This window comes from Mytilus californianus, unplaced genomic scaffold (genome assembly GCF_021869535.1).
Source record: "Mytilus californianus isolate M0D057914Y unplaced genomic scaffold, xbMytCali1.0.p SCAF_9, whole genome shotgun sequence".
NCBI classification, from domain to species: Eukaryota; Metazoa; Mollusca; class Bivalvia; order Mytilida; family Mytilidae; genus Mytilus; species Mytilus californianus.
Genome location: NW_026262745.1, coordinates 37,384,877 through 37,405,568, shown reverse-complemented (window position 1 = coordinate 37,405,568; position 20,692 = coordinate 37,384,877). Strand labels below are relative to the sequence as shown.

At 32.9% G+C, this 20,692-nt stretch overlaps 1 protein-coding gene and 1 long non-coding RNA gene across 11 annotated transcripts in view; one reads left to right on the top strand and one right to left on the bottom strand.

Moving 5' to 3' along the window:
- Nucleotides 1–1,200: 1,200 nt before the first annotated feature.
- On the bottom strand, nt 1,201–5,624 carry LOC127716712 (uncharacterized). 2 transcript variants are annotated; one of them, XR_007989093.1, is made up of 2 exons: nt 5,554–5,624; nt 1,201–1,408 (listed from the first exon to the last, which is right to left on the bottom strand). It is a non-coding gene; the product is annotated as an uncharacterized LOC127716712 (long non-coding RNA). The 2 variants fall into 2 exon arrangements; XR_007989092.1 differs by lacking the exon at nt 5,554–5,624 and adding an exon at nt 2,763–2,833.
- Nucleotides 5,625–9,040: 3,416 nt separating this feature from the next.
- Nucleotides 9,041–20,692, top strand: part of LOC127716702 (myosin-9-like) — an 86,778-nt gene continuing 75,126 nt past the window's right edge. For 2 of the 9 annotated variants that reach the window (XM_052222935.1, XM_052222933.1), the window contains exons 1-7: nt 9,042–9,224; nt 10,675–10,887; nt 13,001–13,068; nt 14,215–14,274; nt 14,560–14,628; nt 17,569–17,631; nt 19,722–19,784. In XM_052222935.1, coding sequence (XP_052078895.1) covers nt 9,216–9,224; nt 10,675–10,887; nt 13,001–13,068; nt 14,215–14,274; nt 14,560–14,628; nt 17,569–17,631; nt 19,722–19,784 — 545 coding nt within the window. In that variant the 5' untranslated portion in view covers nt 9,042–9,215. Of the gene's footprint in view, nt 9,225–10,674; nt 10,888–13,000; nt 13,069–14,214; nt 14,275–14,559; nt 14,629–17,568; nt 17,632–19,721; nt 19,785–20,692 lie in introns of all 9 variants that reach the window. The other 7 variants (XM_052222941.1, XM_052222938.1, XM_052222939.1 and 4 more) reach the window with 6 other exon arrangements.

Below are 20,692 nucleotides of genomic sequence, written 5' to 3'. Positions count from 1 at the left end.
GAATATTTAGAACCATTAAGTGAATGAATTCTCTTTCAACTTTCAGATAAAATGAAATATAAATGAATTATCATTCTCTGCAAAAAAAAATGTTGTATTGCTACACCACGGCACCATGTTAAGGGAGGTTTGAGTGCTCACAAACATGTTTAAGCCCGCCTCAATATATATGTGTCTGTCCCTGGTCAGGAACATGTAATATAGCGGCTGTCGTAAGTTGCTGCCTGACATATTTGTTTTATGATTTTGTCATAAATCAGGCAATTTTGATACGGTATGGGTTTTGTTCATTGTGAAGTGTATAGTAACCAATAGTTGGTCAAATCTATTTCATTTGGACTTTGTTTGAAAGTCCTCTCAGTGAAAACCATTCCTTTTTCAATTAATGTTATTGTCTTATTTGTAAAATGCAGATACAGCCAATATATTAGAATAAAGAACATTAATTTTCTAAAAAAAAAAACTTCATCTCTATATAGTAAGAAATGAACAAGCTCGGTGGCTAACACTGTTTAAATTTAAAAAAAAAATTAACCTTAGATTATTCATTTTTGGAAAGAATGAAAGAAGAATCCGATACAAGGGATACAAATCCGGCTGTGGCTACGGCATAAACTATTTATATAAACTTTCTACTTGAGAATAAAGATGACCTTGTATGAAGTTTTTTTTGGTTGTCATCTTAATATTATATACTTAATAATACAAGTCACAAAAGCTAGCATCTTCGACTTGTAAGTTTTAAGAATTATAATGAAATAACATCTAATAAGGACAGGTTAAAATATTTTTGAATCCTGATGGTGCATACTCATAAATTCTTTTGGAAAAATCCACGTAAATTTATATGTTGAATTGATAGCGTTCATTTATTTATTTGCCCTCGTAAACAGTTTTGTTAAAATACCGAAATCGGTAAATTCTTATCGTGAACGAATAAGTCGGGTACACCTTTTTACATTCAGGCGTGCTTAAGTTCTTCGTATTAAGAAAAATGATTTTAATTTTAGCATCTATCTAAAGATTAGATTATTTACACACACACAAAAATAGGGCTTACTGTTGATTTTGAAACTCTATGAATTCACATTTATATTCAACCAAACAGATAGGCCGAGATCCATACCTTTATAAGTTTCAAAACAGAGAAGGTGTGTTTGAAAACAAATAGTCACGTACTGCTATATCTTTTAAGGCAAATGCAAGTCTTACTTGTATTAATTATATAATTTTAATTGGCACAATATCACATTTAAATTTACTGAGAAATATTATACATAGTAATCATGAAAATGTACTACTGTAACAATGAAAATTCGGACGAATACACTCCTTTTCACTACCCCTCCATCTACTCATTTAAGTTTAGGCCAAACAGCCTTAGCAACAGTCTTTTATTATTTTTTCCCTGTAAATAAAAAGATTGATTGAATTTACTGAAACTAAAAAAAATACAATTTTATTTTCAATAAGAAACAAGAAATTTAATTCGAAACACAATTCATGATTTATTTCTCCTAATTTTCAATGAAAACAAAGTATTTTCTTCACTTTTCTTTTAACAAATTATTCATTTCAGAAATTTAAAAAATAAACAATAAACAATGTTGAAGACCGTACCTTGACCTATAATGGTTTACTTTTATAAATTGTGACTTGGATGGAGAGTTGTCTCATTTGCACTCATACCACATCTTCCTATATCTATTTAACCCAGCACATTCTTTATGAGTCTGTCCGAAGCCACGAGCCTGTAGTTTGGTGGTTGTCGTTGGTTCATCTCTATCATATTTGTTATTTTTCGTTAATTGTTTTGTTATGAGTTAGGCCGTTAGTTTTCTTGTTGAATCCTTCCACAATTTTCATGTCGGGGCTTTTTATAGCCGACTGTAAGGTACGATTTTTCGTTGTTGAAGGCCAAACGATAGCATATAATTGCTTACATACACTTTATTTGACCCTGGTGGATAGTTATCTTATTTGCAATTATACAACATCTCCACTGTTTATATTTAAAAAAAAAAACAGCGCCAACAAAAGATGAATGGTCGGTTTTTTTTATTGAACTTACAAAATTTCACCCTGACAACAAATAAGACAACAATCGTTAGTAGTATAACGATATATGAATGTATTTTGGATAATATGGTTGAAAAAAACTTTTTTGTCTTTAAAAACACAAAGTCAAATAGAGGTACGCAACGACGACTTCTGAACGAAATTAACGGCATATATTTTATAATATTTGATAAGTAGTTTATTTTGTACATTTGTAAGCCGGTAAAGCTTTGATACAGCCAAAATTTCGTCACTTGATATTATCTAAACAGTGATTAATTTCATCTTTAAATTACAATTTATTGCAAGACGCCGTACAGACAAAAGTTGTTATTTTGCAATTCGCCGTACAACGTCCTGCAATTCGCCGTACAATAAACAAACAATGTTTTGGTCCATATTCTTTAAAATCATCTTTATGACAACAGATTTCAGTCAATATGATGTCACACTATCATAATCTAAAAACGTGTCTGGAAAAATAATGAAAAACAGTTGATTATCGTGCCAATGGGGCGACAGAGGACAATCGACCTCGAAATTTTCAGGTACTAAGTGGCAAGATTTGGAGTATAACACAAAATATTGCCTTAATTTTGTACTTATCGGCCTAATAATTTAAAGAATTATATATCAGAAAACCATTTCTTAAGCGGTACCCTCGTCAAATAAGCAGAAATGCTTTAAATTGAATGAATTCTTACCTTGTTTACTTTTTTTTCCATTTCTCTCCGCTTCGTTAGTACCCAATTTCCGGTGGCGATGATACACAGTGAACCTGTGCACCTTGAAAAGTTTTAAGGTATGACAGGAACTAGATAAATTAAATTTGAATGCATTCTATCTTTCAGAAAATTAAAAACTTATCTGGAATATGATATTTCCTTTTTTAAGCCTGTAGAAGGTGATAAAATAAACAAACACCTGAGTTTCATTTGATATGGTCCACCCATTTAAACAGTTTAAATTACCTATTGTTGTTCAGATATCTATTGTCAATCTATTGTCAAGTTAATCAACAAATTCACTACAATTATTTACATAAGGGAACATCTCAAACATTGTTCCAAACTTAGTTGATTTTGGCACCTTCTGTGGGAACGAACAATAAAAAAGGAATTTCAAAATATAATTTTCTGAAACAAAAAATGCATTTAAAATTTAATTGTCCAGTTCCTGCCATGCCTTAAAACTTTTTCCAAGTGCACAGATATGTCTGTATTCAGAGTAAATTTGTGGTGTAAATACGGCCATATGAGCCAAAAGGTTTTAATGAACCTTAAAGTAAAATTCGACAATGAAAAGAACATTCTATGAATTTTTCACTTTTCTTGATTTACCTTCCGTATCTGTATGAATACGTTGTGGATACTTATACTGGCTTTGATACAACGGTAGAGAGAGCACTGCTGTATCTGTATGAATACGTTGTGGATACTTATACTGGCTTTGATACAACGGTGAAGAGAGCACTTCTGTATCTATATGGATACTTATACTGGCTTTGATACAACGGTGAAGAGAGCACTGCTGTATCTGTATGAATACGTTGTGGATACTTATACTGGCTTTGATACAACGGTGAAGAGAGCACTTCTGTATCTGTATGAATACGTTGTGGATACTTATACTGGCTTTGATACAACGGTGAAGAGAGCACTTCTGTATCTGTATGAATACGTTGTGGATACTTATACTGGCTTTGATACAACGGTGAAGAGAGCACTTCTGTATCTGTATGAATACGTTGTGGATACTTATACTGGCTTTGATACAACGGCAGAGAGAGCACTTCTGTATCTGTATGAATACGTTGTGGATAATTATACTGGCTTTGATACAACGGTGAAGAGAGCACTGCTGTATCTGTATGAATACGTTGTGGATACTTATACTGGCTTTGATACAACGGTGAAGAGAGCACTTCTGTATCTGTATGAATACGTTGTGGATACTTATAATGGCTTTGATACAACGGTGAAGAGAGCACTTCTGTATCTGTATGAATACGTTGTGGATACTTATACTGGCTTTGATAACAATGAAAATTCGGACGAATACACTCCTTTTCACTACCCCTCCATCTACTCATTTAAGTTTAGGCCAAACAGCCTTAGCAACAGTCTTTTATTATTTTTTCCCTGTAAATAAAAAGATTGATTGAATTTACTGAAACTAAAAAAAATACAATTTTATTTTCAATAAGAAACAAGAAATTTAATTCGAAACACAATTCATGATTTATTTCTCCTAATTTTCAATGAAAACAAAGTATTTTCTTCACTTTTCTTTTAACAAATTATTCATTTCAGAAATTTAAAAAATAAACAATAAACAATGTTGAAGACCGTACCTTGACCTATAATGGTTTACTTTTATAAATTGTGACTTGGATGGAGAGTTGTCTCATTTGCACTCATACCACATCTTCCTATATCTATTTAACCCAGCACATTCTTTATGAGTCTGTCCGAAGCCACGAGCCTGTAGTTTGGTGGTTGTCGTTGGTTCATCTCTATCATATTTGTTATTTTTCGTTAATTGTTTTGTTATGAGTTAGGCCGTTAGTTTTCTTGTTGAATCCTTCCACAATTTTCATGTCGGGGCTTTTTATAGCCGACTGTAAGGTACGATTTTTCGTTGTTGAAGGCCAAACGATAGCATATAATTGCTTACATACACTTTATTTGACCCTGGTGGATAGTTATCTTATTTGCAATTATACAACATCTCCACTGTTTATATTTAAAAAAAAAAACAGCGCCAACAAAAGATGAATGGTCGGTTTTTTTTATTGAACTTACAAAATTTCACCCTGACAACAAATAAGACAACAATCGTTAGTAGTATAACGATATATGAATGTATTTTGGATAATATGGTTGAAAAAAACTTTTTTGTCTTTAAAAACACAAAGTCAAATAGAGGTACGCAACGACGACTTCTGAACGAAATTAACGGAATATATTTTATAATATTTGATAAGTAGTTTATTTTGTACATTTGTAAGCCGGTAAAGCTTTGATACAGCCAAAATTTCGTCACTTGATATTATCTAAACAGTGATTAATTTCATCTTTAAATTACAATTTATTGCAAGACGCCGTACAGACAAAAGTTGTTATTTTGCAATTCGCCGTACAACGTCCTGCAATTCGCCGTACAATAAACAAACAATGTTTTGGTCCATATTCTTTAAAATCATCTTTATGACAACAGATTTCAGTCAATATGATGTCACACTATCATAATCTAAAAACGTGTCTGGAAAAATAATGAAAAACAGTTGATTATCGTGCCAATGGGGCGACAGAGGACAATCGACCTCGAAATTTTCAGGTACTAAGTGGCAAGATTTGGAGTATAACACAAAATATTGCCTTAATTTTGTACTTATCGGCCTAATAATTTAAAGAATTATATATCAGAAAACCATTTCTTAAGCGGTACCCTCGTCAAATAAGCAGAAATGCTTTAAATTGAATGAATTCTTACCTTGTTTACTTTTTTTTCCATTTCTCTCCGCTTCGTTAGTACCCAATTTCCGGTGGCGATGATACACAGTGAACCTGTGCACCTTGAAAAGTTTTAAGGTATGACAGGAACTAGATAAATTAAATTTGAATGCATTCTATCTTTCAGAAAATTAAAAACTTATCTGGAATATGATATTTCCTTTTTTAAGCCTGTAGAAGGTGATAAAATAAACAAACACCTGAGTTTCATTTGATATGGTCCACCCATTTAAACAGTTTAAATTACCTATTGTTGTTCAGATATCTATTGTCAATCTATTGTCAAGTTAATCAACAAATTCACTACAATTATTTACATAAGGGAACATCTCAAACATTGTTCCAAACTTAGTTGATTTTGGCACCTTCTGTGGGAACGAACAATAAAAAAGGAATTTCAAAATATAATTTTCTGAAACAAAAAATGCATTTAAAATTTAATTGTCCAGTTCCTGCCATGCCTTAAAACTTTTTCCAAGTGCACAGATATGTCTGTATTCAGAGTAAATTTGTGGTGTAAATACGGCCATATGAGCCAAAAGGTTTTAATGAACCTTAAAGTAAAATTCGACAATGAAAAGAACATTCTATGAATTTTTCACTTTTCTTGATTTACCTTCCGTATCTGTATGAATACGTTGTGGATACTTATACTGGCTTTGATACAACGGTAGAGAGAGCACTGCTGTATCTGTATGAATACGTTGTGGATACTTATACTGGCTTTGATACAACGGTGAAGAGAGCACTTCTGTATCTGTATGGATACTTATACTGGCTTTGATACAACGGTGAAGAGAGCACTGCTGTATCTGTATGAATACGTTGTGGATACTTATACTGGCTTTGATACAACGGTGAAGAGAGCACTTCTGTATCTGTATGAATACGTTGTGGATACTTATACTGGCTTTGATACAACGGTGAAGAGAGCACTTCTGTATCTGTATGAATACGTTGTAGATACTTATACTGGCTTTGATACAACGGTGAAGAGAGCACTTCTGTATCTGTATGAATACGTTGTGGATACTTATACTGGCTTTGATACAACGGCAGAGAGAGCACTTCTGTATCTGTATGAATACGTTGTGGATAATTATACTGGCTTTGATACAACGGTGAAGAGAGCACTGCTGTATCTGTATGAATACGTTGTGGATACTTATACTGGCTTTGATACAACGGTGAAGAGAGCACTTCTGTATCTGTATGAATACGTTGTGGATACTTATAATGGCTGTGATACAACGGTGAAGAGAGCACTTCTGTATCTGTATGAATACGTTGTGGATACTTATACTGGCTTTGATACAACGGTGAAGAGAGCACTTCTGTATCTGTATGAATACGTTGTGGATACTTATACTGGCTTTGATACAACGGTAGAGAGAGCACTGCTGTATCTGTATGAATACGTTGTGGATACTTATACTGGCTTTGATACAACGGTGAAGAGAGCACTGCTGTATCTGTATGAATACGTTGTGGATACTTATACTGGCTTTAATACAACGGTCAAGAGAGCACTTCTGTATCTGTATGAATACGTTGTGGCTACTTATAATGGCTTTGATACAACGGTGAAGAGAGCACTTCTGTATCTGTATGAATACGTTGTGGATACTTATACTGGCTTTGATACAACGGTGAAGAGAGCACTTCTGTATCTGTATGAATACGTTGTGGATACTTATACTGGCTTTGATACAACGGTGGAGAGAGCACTGTCGACTTATTGATGGCATGAGCAGGGGCGGATCCGGCCATTTTTAAAAGGGGGTTCCAACCCAGGATAAAGGGGGTTCCCGACCATATGTCCCCTTTCAAAAGCATTGATCGTCAAAAAAGGGGGTTCCAATCCCCGGAACCCCCCCCCCCCCCCCGGAACCGCCACTGATGAGATCAGTTTTGAAGCTCTCAAAGCTCGATGCGCAAACTACAGTGTCTTTAAGATGGTTCCACCCGATTACTGTTTTCACGAAGAATGAGTTTGAATATTGTGGTGTTTTGTTAGTTGTAACCTTCAACTAGAACACTCAAAATCTAAATTTTGAAAGCCGGAGATGTTGTTTTAATTGATGAGCTATATGCCACTAAAGGAACATGAACAGAACAGCAAAACCATCTTGTATAAACTATACCTATAAGTATCTAAATAATTTCTAAATTTATAATTAAACAAATGTTGTCAGTGGCGAAGTAAGTTAGGTAGTCTAATGATACACACAGGGACTAACAATCCACCAGCAGCGAAGCTGTATAAAAATATCAGCAAAACATAACTGGTCAAGTGAGTATATTTATCAATAAAAGAAGACAGATGGAATTTGGACAAATCTCGACATTTAAATTTTTACAGGTAGCCTGCTATTTGTTGGTGTTCATATGTCGTGATCGCCCCGCGTCTATGTTTCGCCATTCTGAGAAGTTTGAGAACGATTCAGAAGTATTAAAAATGACTCATCAATACATTATTTCATTTGATCATAGTGACTATCAATGATTTTTATATAAATAATCATTATTTACCATAGATAAACCAACTGTTTACTAGAATTCATTGATTTAATTATAATGTATTGTTAAAACAGAACATAACTAAAGTTTTGAATAGTGGGAAACTTTTTAAAATGCATGATCTGGACTTTTAAGAAAATACAAAAACATTTGCAAATCAAAATCAAAATTAAAAAAAATAGCCGGAAATAAAAGATCTCGAAGAGCTGAAAAATGTAAATGTATAGGCAGTATTCAATCATTTGTGTAGATCACAAAATAATATATATATATCTTATGTTTGAACAGACCCCATGGTGTGGGTGGGTGGTGGGGTTGATGGGTACAAAAAACTTGTTTTGTGGTCGTTAAAAAAAGTTTGTCAAGCAGAAAATAGAAGTAACAAACATGAAAGTTTGCAAATATCCCTTCATGTCTGCTATGCTCATTGTACCACCGCTTATATTTTTTTGTCCCCCTTTCATTATAGATTTGATTACCCCTTGATACCCTCTTACTTTGCATTGATTACTTTTCATTTTTACCATTCTTAGTTTTTTACGACGCAAGCCGTTTTATTGATTGTTAACGTCCAACGGCAAATATTACATACATAACATAGTATTGTGATATCAATATAAACATTGATTTGAAGTTCACAAGACAAAATTCAGTCAACAGAAAGAATTTTTACCTACTTTGACATGCACATTAATCTGAACTTAGTTTGACTTTGCTCTTTTTCCTTGACACAATACCAATTTTTAAGTCTTTAACCTGACAGAAGATAAACTCGGAGCATGCTATTATAACTACTATTATATAATTACTGCCCCAATATCGACTGAAAATGTATCTTAAAATAATTTTATTATTTATTTCACTTTCATTTTAAATATTCCGAAAATGAAAAGTGTGTATATATCATTTCACCAAAGCATCCATTGATTCTTATTTCATTGATATATTGACAGTTTATCAACAAAATCTGCAGTGTCAGTAATTTTAGTGTTGTATGATAAACTAGTGTATATCTGTACATAATATTGTATAATTGATCGGGTTTTAAATATAAATCATCGACGTGTCGAAGATTAAGCAACACGGATGTAAAATCTGAGAGAACGAAAGGAAAGTTGAAAAATGACAAAGGTATTTCTATTCTTTATTATAAGCCTTTAATTGTTTTTAAAAGTAATGTTGTTTATCGGCTTTACTATGACGGTGTATTTTGTAGTTCACATCACGTCAAAAATCATGATCAGAGTTAATTTGTGTGCACTTTGACCACTTGCAAATATCAAAGGTATCCAGTATTATATACTAGACATTGGTAGCGAAGCAAGATATAAGGTATAGGTGAAAGAGACCACAATAAAAATGGAAAGGATTGCTAGAGGGTATATATAAAGGTAACATGTTGTCTCCAACAATAGACTAGTGTTTCAGTATATGTCAAACTCTAAATCGTTCCGAGTTCATATATAAAATACAGAGACTACCCAAGAACCACAATCGATACCAAAATTCTGATTGATTCATTGGCTGCTCAACCGCAAATATTACAGACATCTTGTCAATGAGAGTGTATGCTTCTATGTACAATACGTGAAAGAGGTTGTTCAAGAAATATGTAGCGACCACATTGGTACATGTAATTATCTTACGTTTATATTCTTAAGCATTTATAAGTCAGAGCAGCTTTTTTTTTATTTAAGATGTCCATCAATTGCGTGTATGGACTATTTATCAATGCAAAGATGGAGGTAGTGAAGTATAGTGGTTCTTTTTACCTGTACAATAGATGTGCAGGAACTCTGCATTGCTGTAAAAAATAATAATCGAAAATTGTCAATAATTCCAGTAATCCTGTGGTCCCTAAAAAGTTGGGAATGTAGATATATCCTCGTATTATGGGTTTTCGTGCTATTTAGAATGCATTGTGACGTCACAATTTCCATTGAAAAAGCATGCATAGTACGAATTCATATGGCGTACGAAAACATACGATCTGACGATAACTTCTACATCTTATAGGCGTGAACATTGTTACACGTTTTCCTTAATATTTAAATGAGTAAGATGTATTTGCAGTCCAAACCTTATTAAATAAGGTGGTGTGGTAGTATTGCCAATGAGACAACCATCCACCAGAGTTCAAATGACGAAGATAAAATTAATTATAGTTCACCGTACAGCCTTCAACAAAAAGAAAGCCCCATACCGTATAGTCAGCTATAAAACCCGGGACAGTGGTGTTACAGAACAACATAAGAACAAACTGTAAAGATCAGTTGCAAATAACTTAGACAATATATTATAAGCACACAAAAAAAAACTCAGACTAAAAAGTACAGATATAAAAGTACTCGCAGTTACTGAAAGCTAGTTTAAAGCAAATTATATACAACTAACGAAAAAATCGTGTTTTCCAAGACTGCATAGTGCATATTAGAACAAAAAGTAAAAACCCAAAATAATATTTTTTTGGTAAATATACCGCAACAATATTACACATAAACTCTTGTTGTTCTTGGTAAACTGAATCTTAAAATATTTCAGATTAGTAACTACAACTCTAATCTAATTTACAAATTTTCAGAAAAGAGAAGGCCACACGAAGAAACGACATAAAAATGACAACAATAAGTATGGAAAGAAAGAAAATTCTGACAAGGTGGAACAAGAAAACCAAAAGGAAAAGAAAATACCAAAAGAACATACTCCTTTTCTTACTACATGCTATAGATATATCAAAGGATCATGTGTATTTTTAGTTACACTGCCGTTGAAACCTTTTAAAATTGCATATATGGTAAGTAACATCAAATATGGGAAATTATTGAATCGGTGATTTATATATGGTGTCCGATCTTGTTGCCGTTTGTTCTTTCGTCCGTCCGTCCGTTAGTATATGCAACTCATCTCTGGACCAGTGACTAGATATGAAGGAAACTTTCAGGCCTTCTTAAAAACCGAGTAACATTATACACCCACTATTTTTGTATGAATTTTTTTCGGGTTTTCATGGCAAAACATCTATTCGCACCATTGTTATAAGCCTTAATATGCGTAAGGTACATGTATACAGAGGTCAATTACTGTTTTATGCGGAATTTATACTAATATTTTGCAGACAATCTTTTGTTGAAAATTTTATAGAACATGTTAATTCAAACCTGAACATTTGTTGTGAAAAATTTGAAAGCCAAGAATATATAAATATTTGAAGACTTGAGGCGTTATATGACCACTAGGGGCAAACATGGAATAGCCTAATCCACTCAAGGTCAACTTTGATTAAATTAATTAAAACCTTTTTTTCTAAATGTTTTTTGTCGAGCCTGCGACTTCTGTCGCAGAAAGCTCGAAATAGGGATAGTGATCCGGCGGCGGCGGCAGGGATGGCGTTAACTAACTACTTAAAAACTTTATATATTAGAAGGTGGAAGACCTGGATGCTTCATACTTTGTATATAGATGCCTTATGTTATGAAGTTTCCGTCTGTCATATGTTCATTGCCCTTGACCTCATTTTCATGGTTCAGTGACTACTTGAAAAAAAGTTCAGACTTTTTGTAATGTTAATTTCTCTCTTATTTTGAGTAATAGGATAACTATATTTAGTATGTGCGTACCTTGCAAGGTCCTCATGCCTGCCAGACAGTTTTCATCTGGCCTTGACCTCATTTCATGGATCAGTGAATAAGGTTAAGTTTTTCGTGGTCAAGTCCATATATCAGATACTATAAGCAATAGGTCTACTATATTTGGTGTATGGAATGATTGTAAGGTGTACATGTCCAACTGGCAGGTCTCATCTGACCTTGACCTCATTTTCATGGTTCAGTGGTTAAAGTTAAGTTTTTGTGTTTTGGTCTTTTTTTCTAATACGATATGCAATAGGTCGACTATATTTGGTGTATGGAAATATTTTACGATGTACATATCAGTCTGGCAGGTTTTATTTGACCTTGACCTCATTTTCACGGTTCATTGCTCAGTGTTAAGTTTTGTGTTTTGGTCTGTTTTTCTTAAACTATAAGCAATGGGTCAACTATATTTGTTGTATGGAATGATTGTAAGGTGTATATATCTGTATGACAGGAATCATTTGACCTTGACCTCATTTTCATGGTTCATTGGTCAATGTTTAGTTTTCATGGTTAAGTTTGTTTCTTAGATACTATACGCAATAGGTCAACTATATTTAATGCATAGATTGATTGTAAGGTGTACATGTCTGTCTGGCATGGTTCATCTGATCTTGACCTCATTTTCATGGTTTATTGGTCAGTGTTTAGTTTTCCTGGTTCAGTCCGTTTCTTAGAAACTATAAGCAATAGGTCAACTATATTTGGTGTATTGAATGATTGTAAGGTGTACATGTATTTCCGGTTTGGTTTATCTGACCTTGACCTCATTTTCTTGGATCATGTTAAGTTTATGTGATACTTGTAGTAAAGCTTTATATTTAGGACTATCAACATAAAATCAATGATTAGTAAAGCAGGCGAGACATTTCAGCGTGTGCACTCTTGTTAGATCTATCAATCGAGAGATTGAGAAAGGTATGTTATAAACCATGTCGGCCACAAAGCATTGATTACTGAGCTAATAATATCCTCAGGGACTAGAAGTCCACAAGCAGCGGTATGGACCCAGTGCGCCAAAAATATAGAAAAAAAACTTTAAATTATCAGAATTTCAGCATCAATAGGTACATATGTGATATAGGAATAATTCAAATAAAAGCACCTTTTTTATAAGGAAAAATGTAATAACAAAATAATAAACAAACAAACAGAGGTCTAGTACACTTTAAAATAGTTGATTTGTTAAGATCGTAAGGAAATATTGCATTAAGTTTGCTTATTTAAGTTAGCTGCTGTTTCAACCATATACAACTAGTTACATTTTTATTTTAGATTATGATTTGTATTTGGACCAATTTTTGTGCTTTTTGCGGAAGATTTACAAAGATGTTCAGTTTTAGGTAAATGAAATAGATAAGATTTTTTGACATTATATATTTAGATATATAAAAAAAATAGAATTAAAACTTTTTTTATCATTTGTAAAAAATCTATCGGACAGGAGAGTTTAGACGAACGCTAAAAACGTTCTTGAACTGAACTAACACAAATTTGAACATATGTTTAAACTTGTACAAATATATGTCAATTTGGAATATATCAACATAGAGAAAACACCACAGGGAATCACAAGAACAAGAAAGAGCGAGATTGTGTGTCTTCTACTATGCATGCATCGACAACCATGCGAATCTAGACCCATGCAAAAATGTTATCACATGCAGGTATTAGCGCAAAATTGGTAAATTCTCAGATCAAACAAATATTCTCGTCACTTAAGGTCCAAAACAAGTCGGTATGTATGTACTAATGTAAGATAGGTGTGCACCATTAGAACAATTAAAAAAGGGACTGTCTGTTGAATATTCAACAAAATCAAAAAAACATATTGTCTTTAAAAAAAAAATCCGGCATTTTGATGGTATTGTCTTAAGCGTATTTGTTCTTGGAATCAGCGTGGTTGTTTACAAGTAAGCTATTGGTATCTACGATTGCCATTTTTGTAGAAGAAATCAAGCAGAAAATGTGGTCGACAGGAGAAGAGAGTTAGTTTATTAGTTTGAACTGAACTGTTAAATGGGTTTTGTGAAGAAGTCTTTTTTCATAAAATCTGTTTCGCCGGAAGGTTGTTTTCCGATGAGAAAAATCTCAATAAATCAACAAGTGAAGACGGGCTTAGAATTTATACTCCCATCCATTGCATCATAGGATTTGTGTGTGTCATGTGTCATATACCAAAGTCAGAATACTCCTGAGTCCGTATAATTCTGTCAGATTGACCATGTGTTAAACTAACACGGAGGCATTGATTATATAAAATGAATGGATGGCTCAAAGCCAAAAATATCAAAATGTCATAGGAATTGATGGGTTGGGTGTATTAGTACCACCGTGCGAACAGCTCTACTTTTAATTAGAATAATTACTAGCGACTTCGTGTTCCTAATCTAGGCTAAATGAGCTACAATTCCAGAGTGTCTTTCTTTTCCACTAAATATAAACAGCGAGAGAGATTTGCGATAAAACTAGTACTCTTTCATTTGTAGACGTACGAAAAGTGAAGAAAGAATGGGAAATCAGGAAGAAAGTGCTGATGTCAAGACCAGGTACATGCTCAACATAACATACTGAAATTTAGCACCTTTTCATTCATAAAGAGACTCAAACTTCCTGCATATTTGAATTTCTACTTTTGGTGTCAATTTCAACATGTTACAGATCCTTTGAGGATTGATATTACATTGCAAAATACATTAAACGTTTAACTACATGTATGTTACACCATGTAGTTATAACACAAAAAATATCTATTATAATCTAAATAATTACCAAAACATATTACATTTTCAATTTATAACTTATTTACCAACATTATATATATATATTTATAGATCAGAGTCTCAGAAAAATACACAGAAAGTGAAAGTACTTGAACAAGAAAAGAGACAATTCTCAAAAAGGTATAATTGATAAAAGTTGATAAAAATTTGGAAATGATGGGTCATTTATGCAAATTAATAAATAATACAAAATCCATCACAAATACAAAACGACTACATGTTGTGGCACTCTGTTAAAATATCAGCATACATATTCATGAATTTTACTAACCTTATTTAATATAAGTGGGATTTAATTACCAAGAAGATTCAAAGACATAACACGCTCCGAATGAGGATTGTACATATTTTTCCAATGTCGTCTGTCCGTCCGAACTTTCGAATTCTATCCCTCTGTTCGTCCGTCAACCCATTTAGATTTTTTTCGTTGCATATTTGTCAGGCACTACAATTCAGAGCTTTCTGAAAATTTTGTAACGAACTTTATGTTAGTATGATATAAAGTGTGATGCGTTTTCAGATTTATCGCTCATCAATTTCCTGTTAATAGAATACTCATACATGTATATTCTTACACAAATGGCCATGTAAAGAATATGTTCTTTTAAAACTACCAGTCGGAGCTTCCGCTTTATGTTAGCGTGCTATGTCGTGTAAAAGTTTCCTGGTAACCAAATGTTTATAATTAAGGCGAGGTCATCATTAGTGACCAATAGCTCACATTTATTTTTTTGTTTATTGTAAACAGTAAAGATTTTGATAACTAAATTGCTAATATCGATTGATCAACCGTTTTCAATAAATTCAAAACATTCTTTTGATCATTCCAATGAAGTTGATCAAATGAACAACTAATGATATAAACTAGGGATGTCATCTCGGTGTACAATTACTAATCGAGTACTCGCTCGGTAATATATCTACAACCCGGAAACACAAAAATACGTATTTTACATTCTGTGGTTATTGTTCAACGAACGAAAAGCCATCTACATATGTATCTAGGACAATAATTAATAGTTCTTTACCTACAAGTGCTAATTAAGTAAAAAAAAAAAAAACCAACAATAATATAATCAAAATAATTTAATGAACACCTATTTAAAAATTATAACAAGGAAAAACCATATCAAACAATAGTGTTTGGTAATCGCTAAGAAAACACATTTAATGTTTACAAAGGAGTAAAGATTAGAAGTTTAACTATTCACTGAGGGTCACCATAGGATGCAACGATTTTTTTTTATTTGGAAACATTTTCTTGTCAACTTTTATTGGGGACAGTCGGTTTTGCAACTTTGTAAATTACAGTCTTGCATACATGTTTAGTTTAAAGTGTTAGCCTATGTATAGCCCACGTATTTTCGGAGGCATCTTAAATGACAATTTAGCACAAGCATTCGAAACAAAATATATTTTATTTACTAGTATGATTAATCAGTGATGCCTATTTAATTTTCCGAAAAAAGATATTTTTTTTAAAGAAGACAACAATATTTTACAGGAAACCGATTAGTCGAGTATCGTTTTGATACTCGGTACTACCGAGCGATACTCGAATACTCGAGTACTCGTTGAAATCCCTAATATAAACACTTACACTTTTAATTTTATTTCAATTTTCAAAATAAAAGAAAAAAGACTCTAGAGTTAATATAGGCAGACTAAGACTTAAAATACGACTGGATTTGAGGTTGCAACATTGCCATGTAGGGTATTTAATCTAAGGTTCTTAATGATAAAGTTTAAGTCGTCTCTTCAAAAGTTCACAAACGCCGTCTTGATTTGGCTGACCGTAATGTAATTACATGTATCTCTGATGATTATGTTCCAATTGTATATGCAAAATCTTGTTCTACTTTCCTCGTTATGAAATGACAGAATGCAACTTACCAACGAATTTTTGTCTGTGATTCTTCTGAAAGCAACATTTATTTAGGTTATAAAAGAATCACCAAGTTCCATTTGTCGTTGCGACAACAGAAAAGATATCAAGTTTGGCAATTCAATTGAGCTCTAATCTTTAATTTTTGTTCGTTTGTGAAAGGTTTGCAAAAATATGAAACTGCTAAATCAAAATTACCCTTGGGATATCGTGTTTAAAAATGTAGGATCATGATCCAGCTTTCCATCTAATATGGCCACCATTGGCTGAAAACAGAGAATAATGTAAAATGTTTTATATCTTGAAAGCCGTTATACGTAGAAAAATCTGATGAGGCACCAATGTCATAATGTAAAGATCTACATATTGCCTTTTGTTTTTACCAAAACTGCCAAAGACGACTGCTAGAAGTTTTTTCTATGTAATTACATGCTGTTTTATGTTCTGCGTTTTGGGCTAATTTCATGAAAATTATAATAATTAGACACTTTAACTGGCACAAATGATCATCGATACAAGATCTACGAATAATTCAATGAACCCACAATAGTCTTTTGTAGGGGTTATTGCCTCTAGCATTTATAAAACCATATTTATTGAATATTTCTGGAATACACTTAAATTAAACTGAGTCATAAATTGTAAGAGAATATAATAGATTTTCGTACTTAAATAATAAAATATATATTCAATATTTAATTGATAGGGGGTGCCGCTGGGTTCTGTTACACCACCCTTTTCATATTATTTAAATTTTAAAAATATTTACCTTTTCATATATTGTGTAGGTAAAAATGTAATCTTTTCCCATATTGGGTTTCGAGTGGTGGGTTTGAAAAGTGGAATACAAAAGTGTCAAAAGAGGGAAAATGTGTGGATAAAAACACAGCCCGGAACACCATTAAAATGACAGACGAAGACTTTATTGACCTTTTCATATATTTCTGATAGTTTCCCCACCCACCTATTCACATATTTTCAAACTGGAAAATGTGACCTATTCCAGAGGCACGTACTATCACCTTGTATATAGGAAGTACCCCCCTACCCCGAGAGTGAGTTGCTTACACGCAAGCCATTTGCATTTGTTCTATGATATAAAGCTGTCTTGGCAATCATTCCACCTCTACTTATTCGTATATTATGTAAAAGAATCGAGACATATTATTTTTAAGCACAAAAGACTCAAATGGAAAGCTGAATTTAATGGAGGAAGAGAAAGAGACAACTTTGAAAAGGTGAGTCTATTATTCATGCTGTTGTGAAAAAGTAAAATAACAAAAATACCGAACTCCAAGGAAAATTCAAAACGGAACGTCCCTCATCAAATGACAAAATCAGAAGCTCAAACTCATCAAACGAATGGAAAAACAAATGTGAAGAATGACAACATACCTTTACCACAGGAAATGTAATGCTTGCAATCTTAGCTTCGAAATTGAAATGAGTAATGTATTTTGTAGAAAGTTATTTGTTTGAGAAAAATAAATGGTTTTTGTTGAGTAATTAAAAATATCACCCAAAATATCAGCTTATAATTAAGCACTCAAGATGAATGTTAAGTAAAATTGAGAATGGAAATGGGGAATATGTCAAAGAGACAACAACCCGACCAAAGAGCAGACAACAGCCGAAGGCCACCAATGAGTCTTCAACGCAGCAAGAAACTCCCGCACCCGGAGGTGGTCCTCAGCTGGCCCCTAAATAAAATTGTGTACTAGTTCAGTGAAAATGGACGTCACACTAAACCACAAAACATATAAATGAACTAAAATTAAAAAAAACATACAAGACTAACAAAGGCCAGAGGCTCCTGACTTGGGACAGGCGCAAAAATGCGGCGGGTTAAACATGTTTTGTGAGATCTCAACCCTCCCACTATACCTCTAGCCAATGTAGAATAAAGAAACACATAGCAATACGTACAGTAAAACTCAGTTCAAAAGAAGTCGAGTCCGATGCCAGAATAGGTAACAAAAGAAACTAAGCATAATGACAATGATACATAAATGAACAAAGGACTACTAGCAGTTACTGACATGCCAGTTAAGTCTTTGTTTACAAGTCTGCGACTCTTTTCACAAACAATCTTAAGAGTAAAAATACTCGTAAGTCATACACATTTCAGTATAACTTACGATTAATTTTGATCGTAAGATTTTTTGTGAAAAGAGTCGCTGGTATATAATAGTAAGTTTTTTTCTTTCATTGCTGAGTTTTCAGCTGATAATAAATCAACGAAAAACATATTTCTTACGTCTTCATTAAAAAACACCATGTAAAAGGATTTTTTTCTCAGTTTCGAAATTATTTCGAAAAAGGAAGAGAAAGAAAATTCTTGCATTATACATGTACAAAATCTTAGATAAGTTGATGTATTTTTAAGAAATAGGAATCAAAAGACCATGCCTTAATATATATTTTTATAATACGTTTACTTATCCATCATTTTCTTGGTTTGCTTGCTTCTATTTTTATGGAAATTATGCGTTACATCACAATTGTTGGAGGGAACAAATAAACGATGCGACAATGTATGCAATAAAAACAAATCGTATATATACCATAAGGCTTTAACACTGTAAATCAGTGCAGGGCCTTAATTCAACCAAGTAGTTTTGACTAATAAAAAGTACGACAAACTCGAGTCGAAAGACTTTACATATAAGAAATGCCATTGCTCACAATATTCATTTCACAGACAAAACATTAATGGATCCTTTTATAGCTTATTATATGGAATGGGTTTTGCTCATGGTTGAGGGCTGTACGATGACAGATAGTTGCCTACACTCTCGTCATTTGGTCTTTGGTGGATAGTTATCTCATCTACAACAACACCACATACCTTATTTTTGTATTTAATAAAATATGACAAAATGTTATCTGCACCTAGTTACTGGAGTATAAGTCACCAGATCAAGCTGTCGAGCATTCTGTGTTTCATCTCTAGACAATATCATTATATCTAAACAGGAAAATTACGAAATGTGCTAAAATCTATAAGCTAGCTCTTTTGTTTTTGATTGCCAAAATTATTTTAGTAGTTCGTCTCTGTTGGTCTCAAAGGCAATGGTAACAGTTATAACATAAGTCGTGTGAACTGGTATCTGTATCAAATATATAAATTTATTTTTATAAGACAGGATACCACAGCTTTTATTAAAAAAATGAGAATTGGAAATCTTTTAATATCAACTCTCGTAATTTAAATTCTTTATAGTTATTAACCGAGCAAAGGCTCGTTTAGTATTGTATAGCATTAAAAAATTCTAGTAGATATCAAGCGATATCCAATTAAACTCGCTATGAAACCTATAATTAACAGACTTACAGAATACGAGGAGAAACTCAAAACTATGGAGTCACAGAAGAATAGTTCGTTAAACAGGTACATGTTTTGTATGCTTACAATATTCAACAAAATATGTCGAGCAGTGACTGACTAATAATAGTTAGTTTAATTGGTTTATTCATTTTACCTTAAAAGTGACCGTGTTTAGTTATTGATCACAATTATGCAATTTTAAGTGAGAAGGAGCAAAATGAAATGGATAAAGTTTTACATTCTTTTACGGGAACAGAATCAACGTTTGAGCATTCATCGAAGAAATAATAATTTGAAAGGATATGATTTAGTGTTTTCCTTAACGCTCGTAAAAAGAGTCGAAAGATACCAAGAGGATATTGGAAACTCTCTACGTCTAAGAGAATTTAACAGTTCCGGACAAAAAACGAAAAAAGAAAGGACAAACAAATCCACAAAACAAAAACCGGGAGTGATCTCAGGTGCTTCAGAGTTTTTATAAATAGTGTGTGCTTCAACACTTGATCTTCAGTGTTGAACAATTGGAAGCGAAACTAGTTTACTGATATTCAAATCTCATACATCCAGTAAGAACATACACATCAATGTAAACATAAAGACCGAGTGATTCACATGAACTCAAATAGAAGCGATACCGGAAGCGTCGACGGGTTAAACGTCTCCGGATATGCACGCATCACCTGCAATGCGAATCCCCAGTCATTTAAATTGTAAAATATCTGGAGTAGGATCAAATGGGTAATTTCACAGATAAGGCAACTTTTCTGGTATGTTAATAATCTAAAACCACAAAAGCATGTAGAAGAATGTGAGAAATGGGCAGTTGACATTTAGAAAATTGAAATCATCACGTTTGTCATATATTCTAGTTAGAAGTCTCCCATTTGTGTCAATATCAAGAAAAAAAAATCAAGTGAAATGGATGATTGACGATTCAAATTATCTAAATACTTAGATATATACATTGGTGA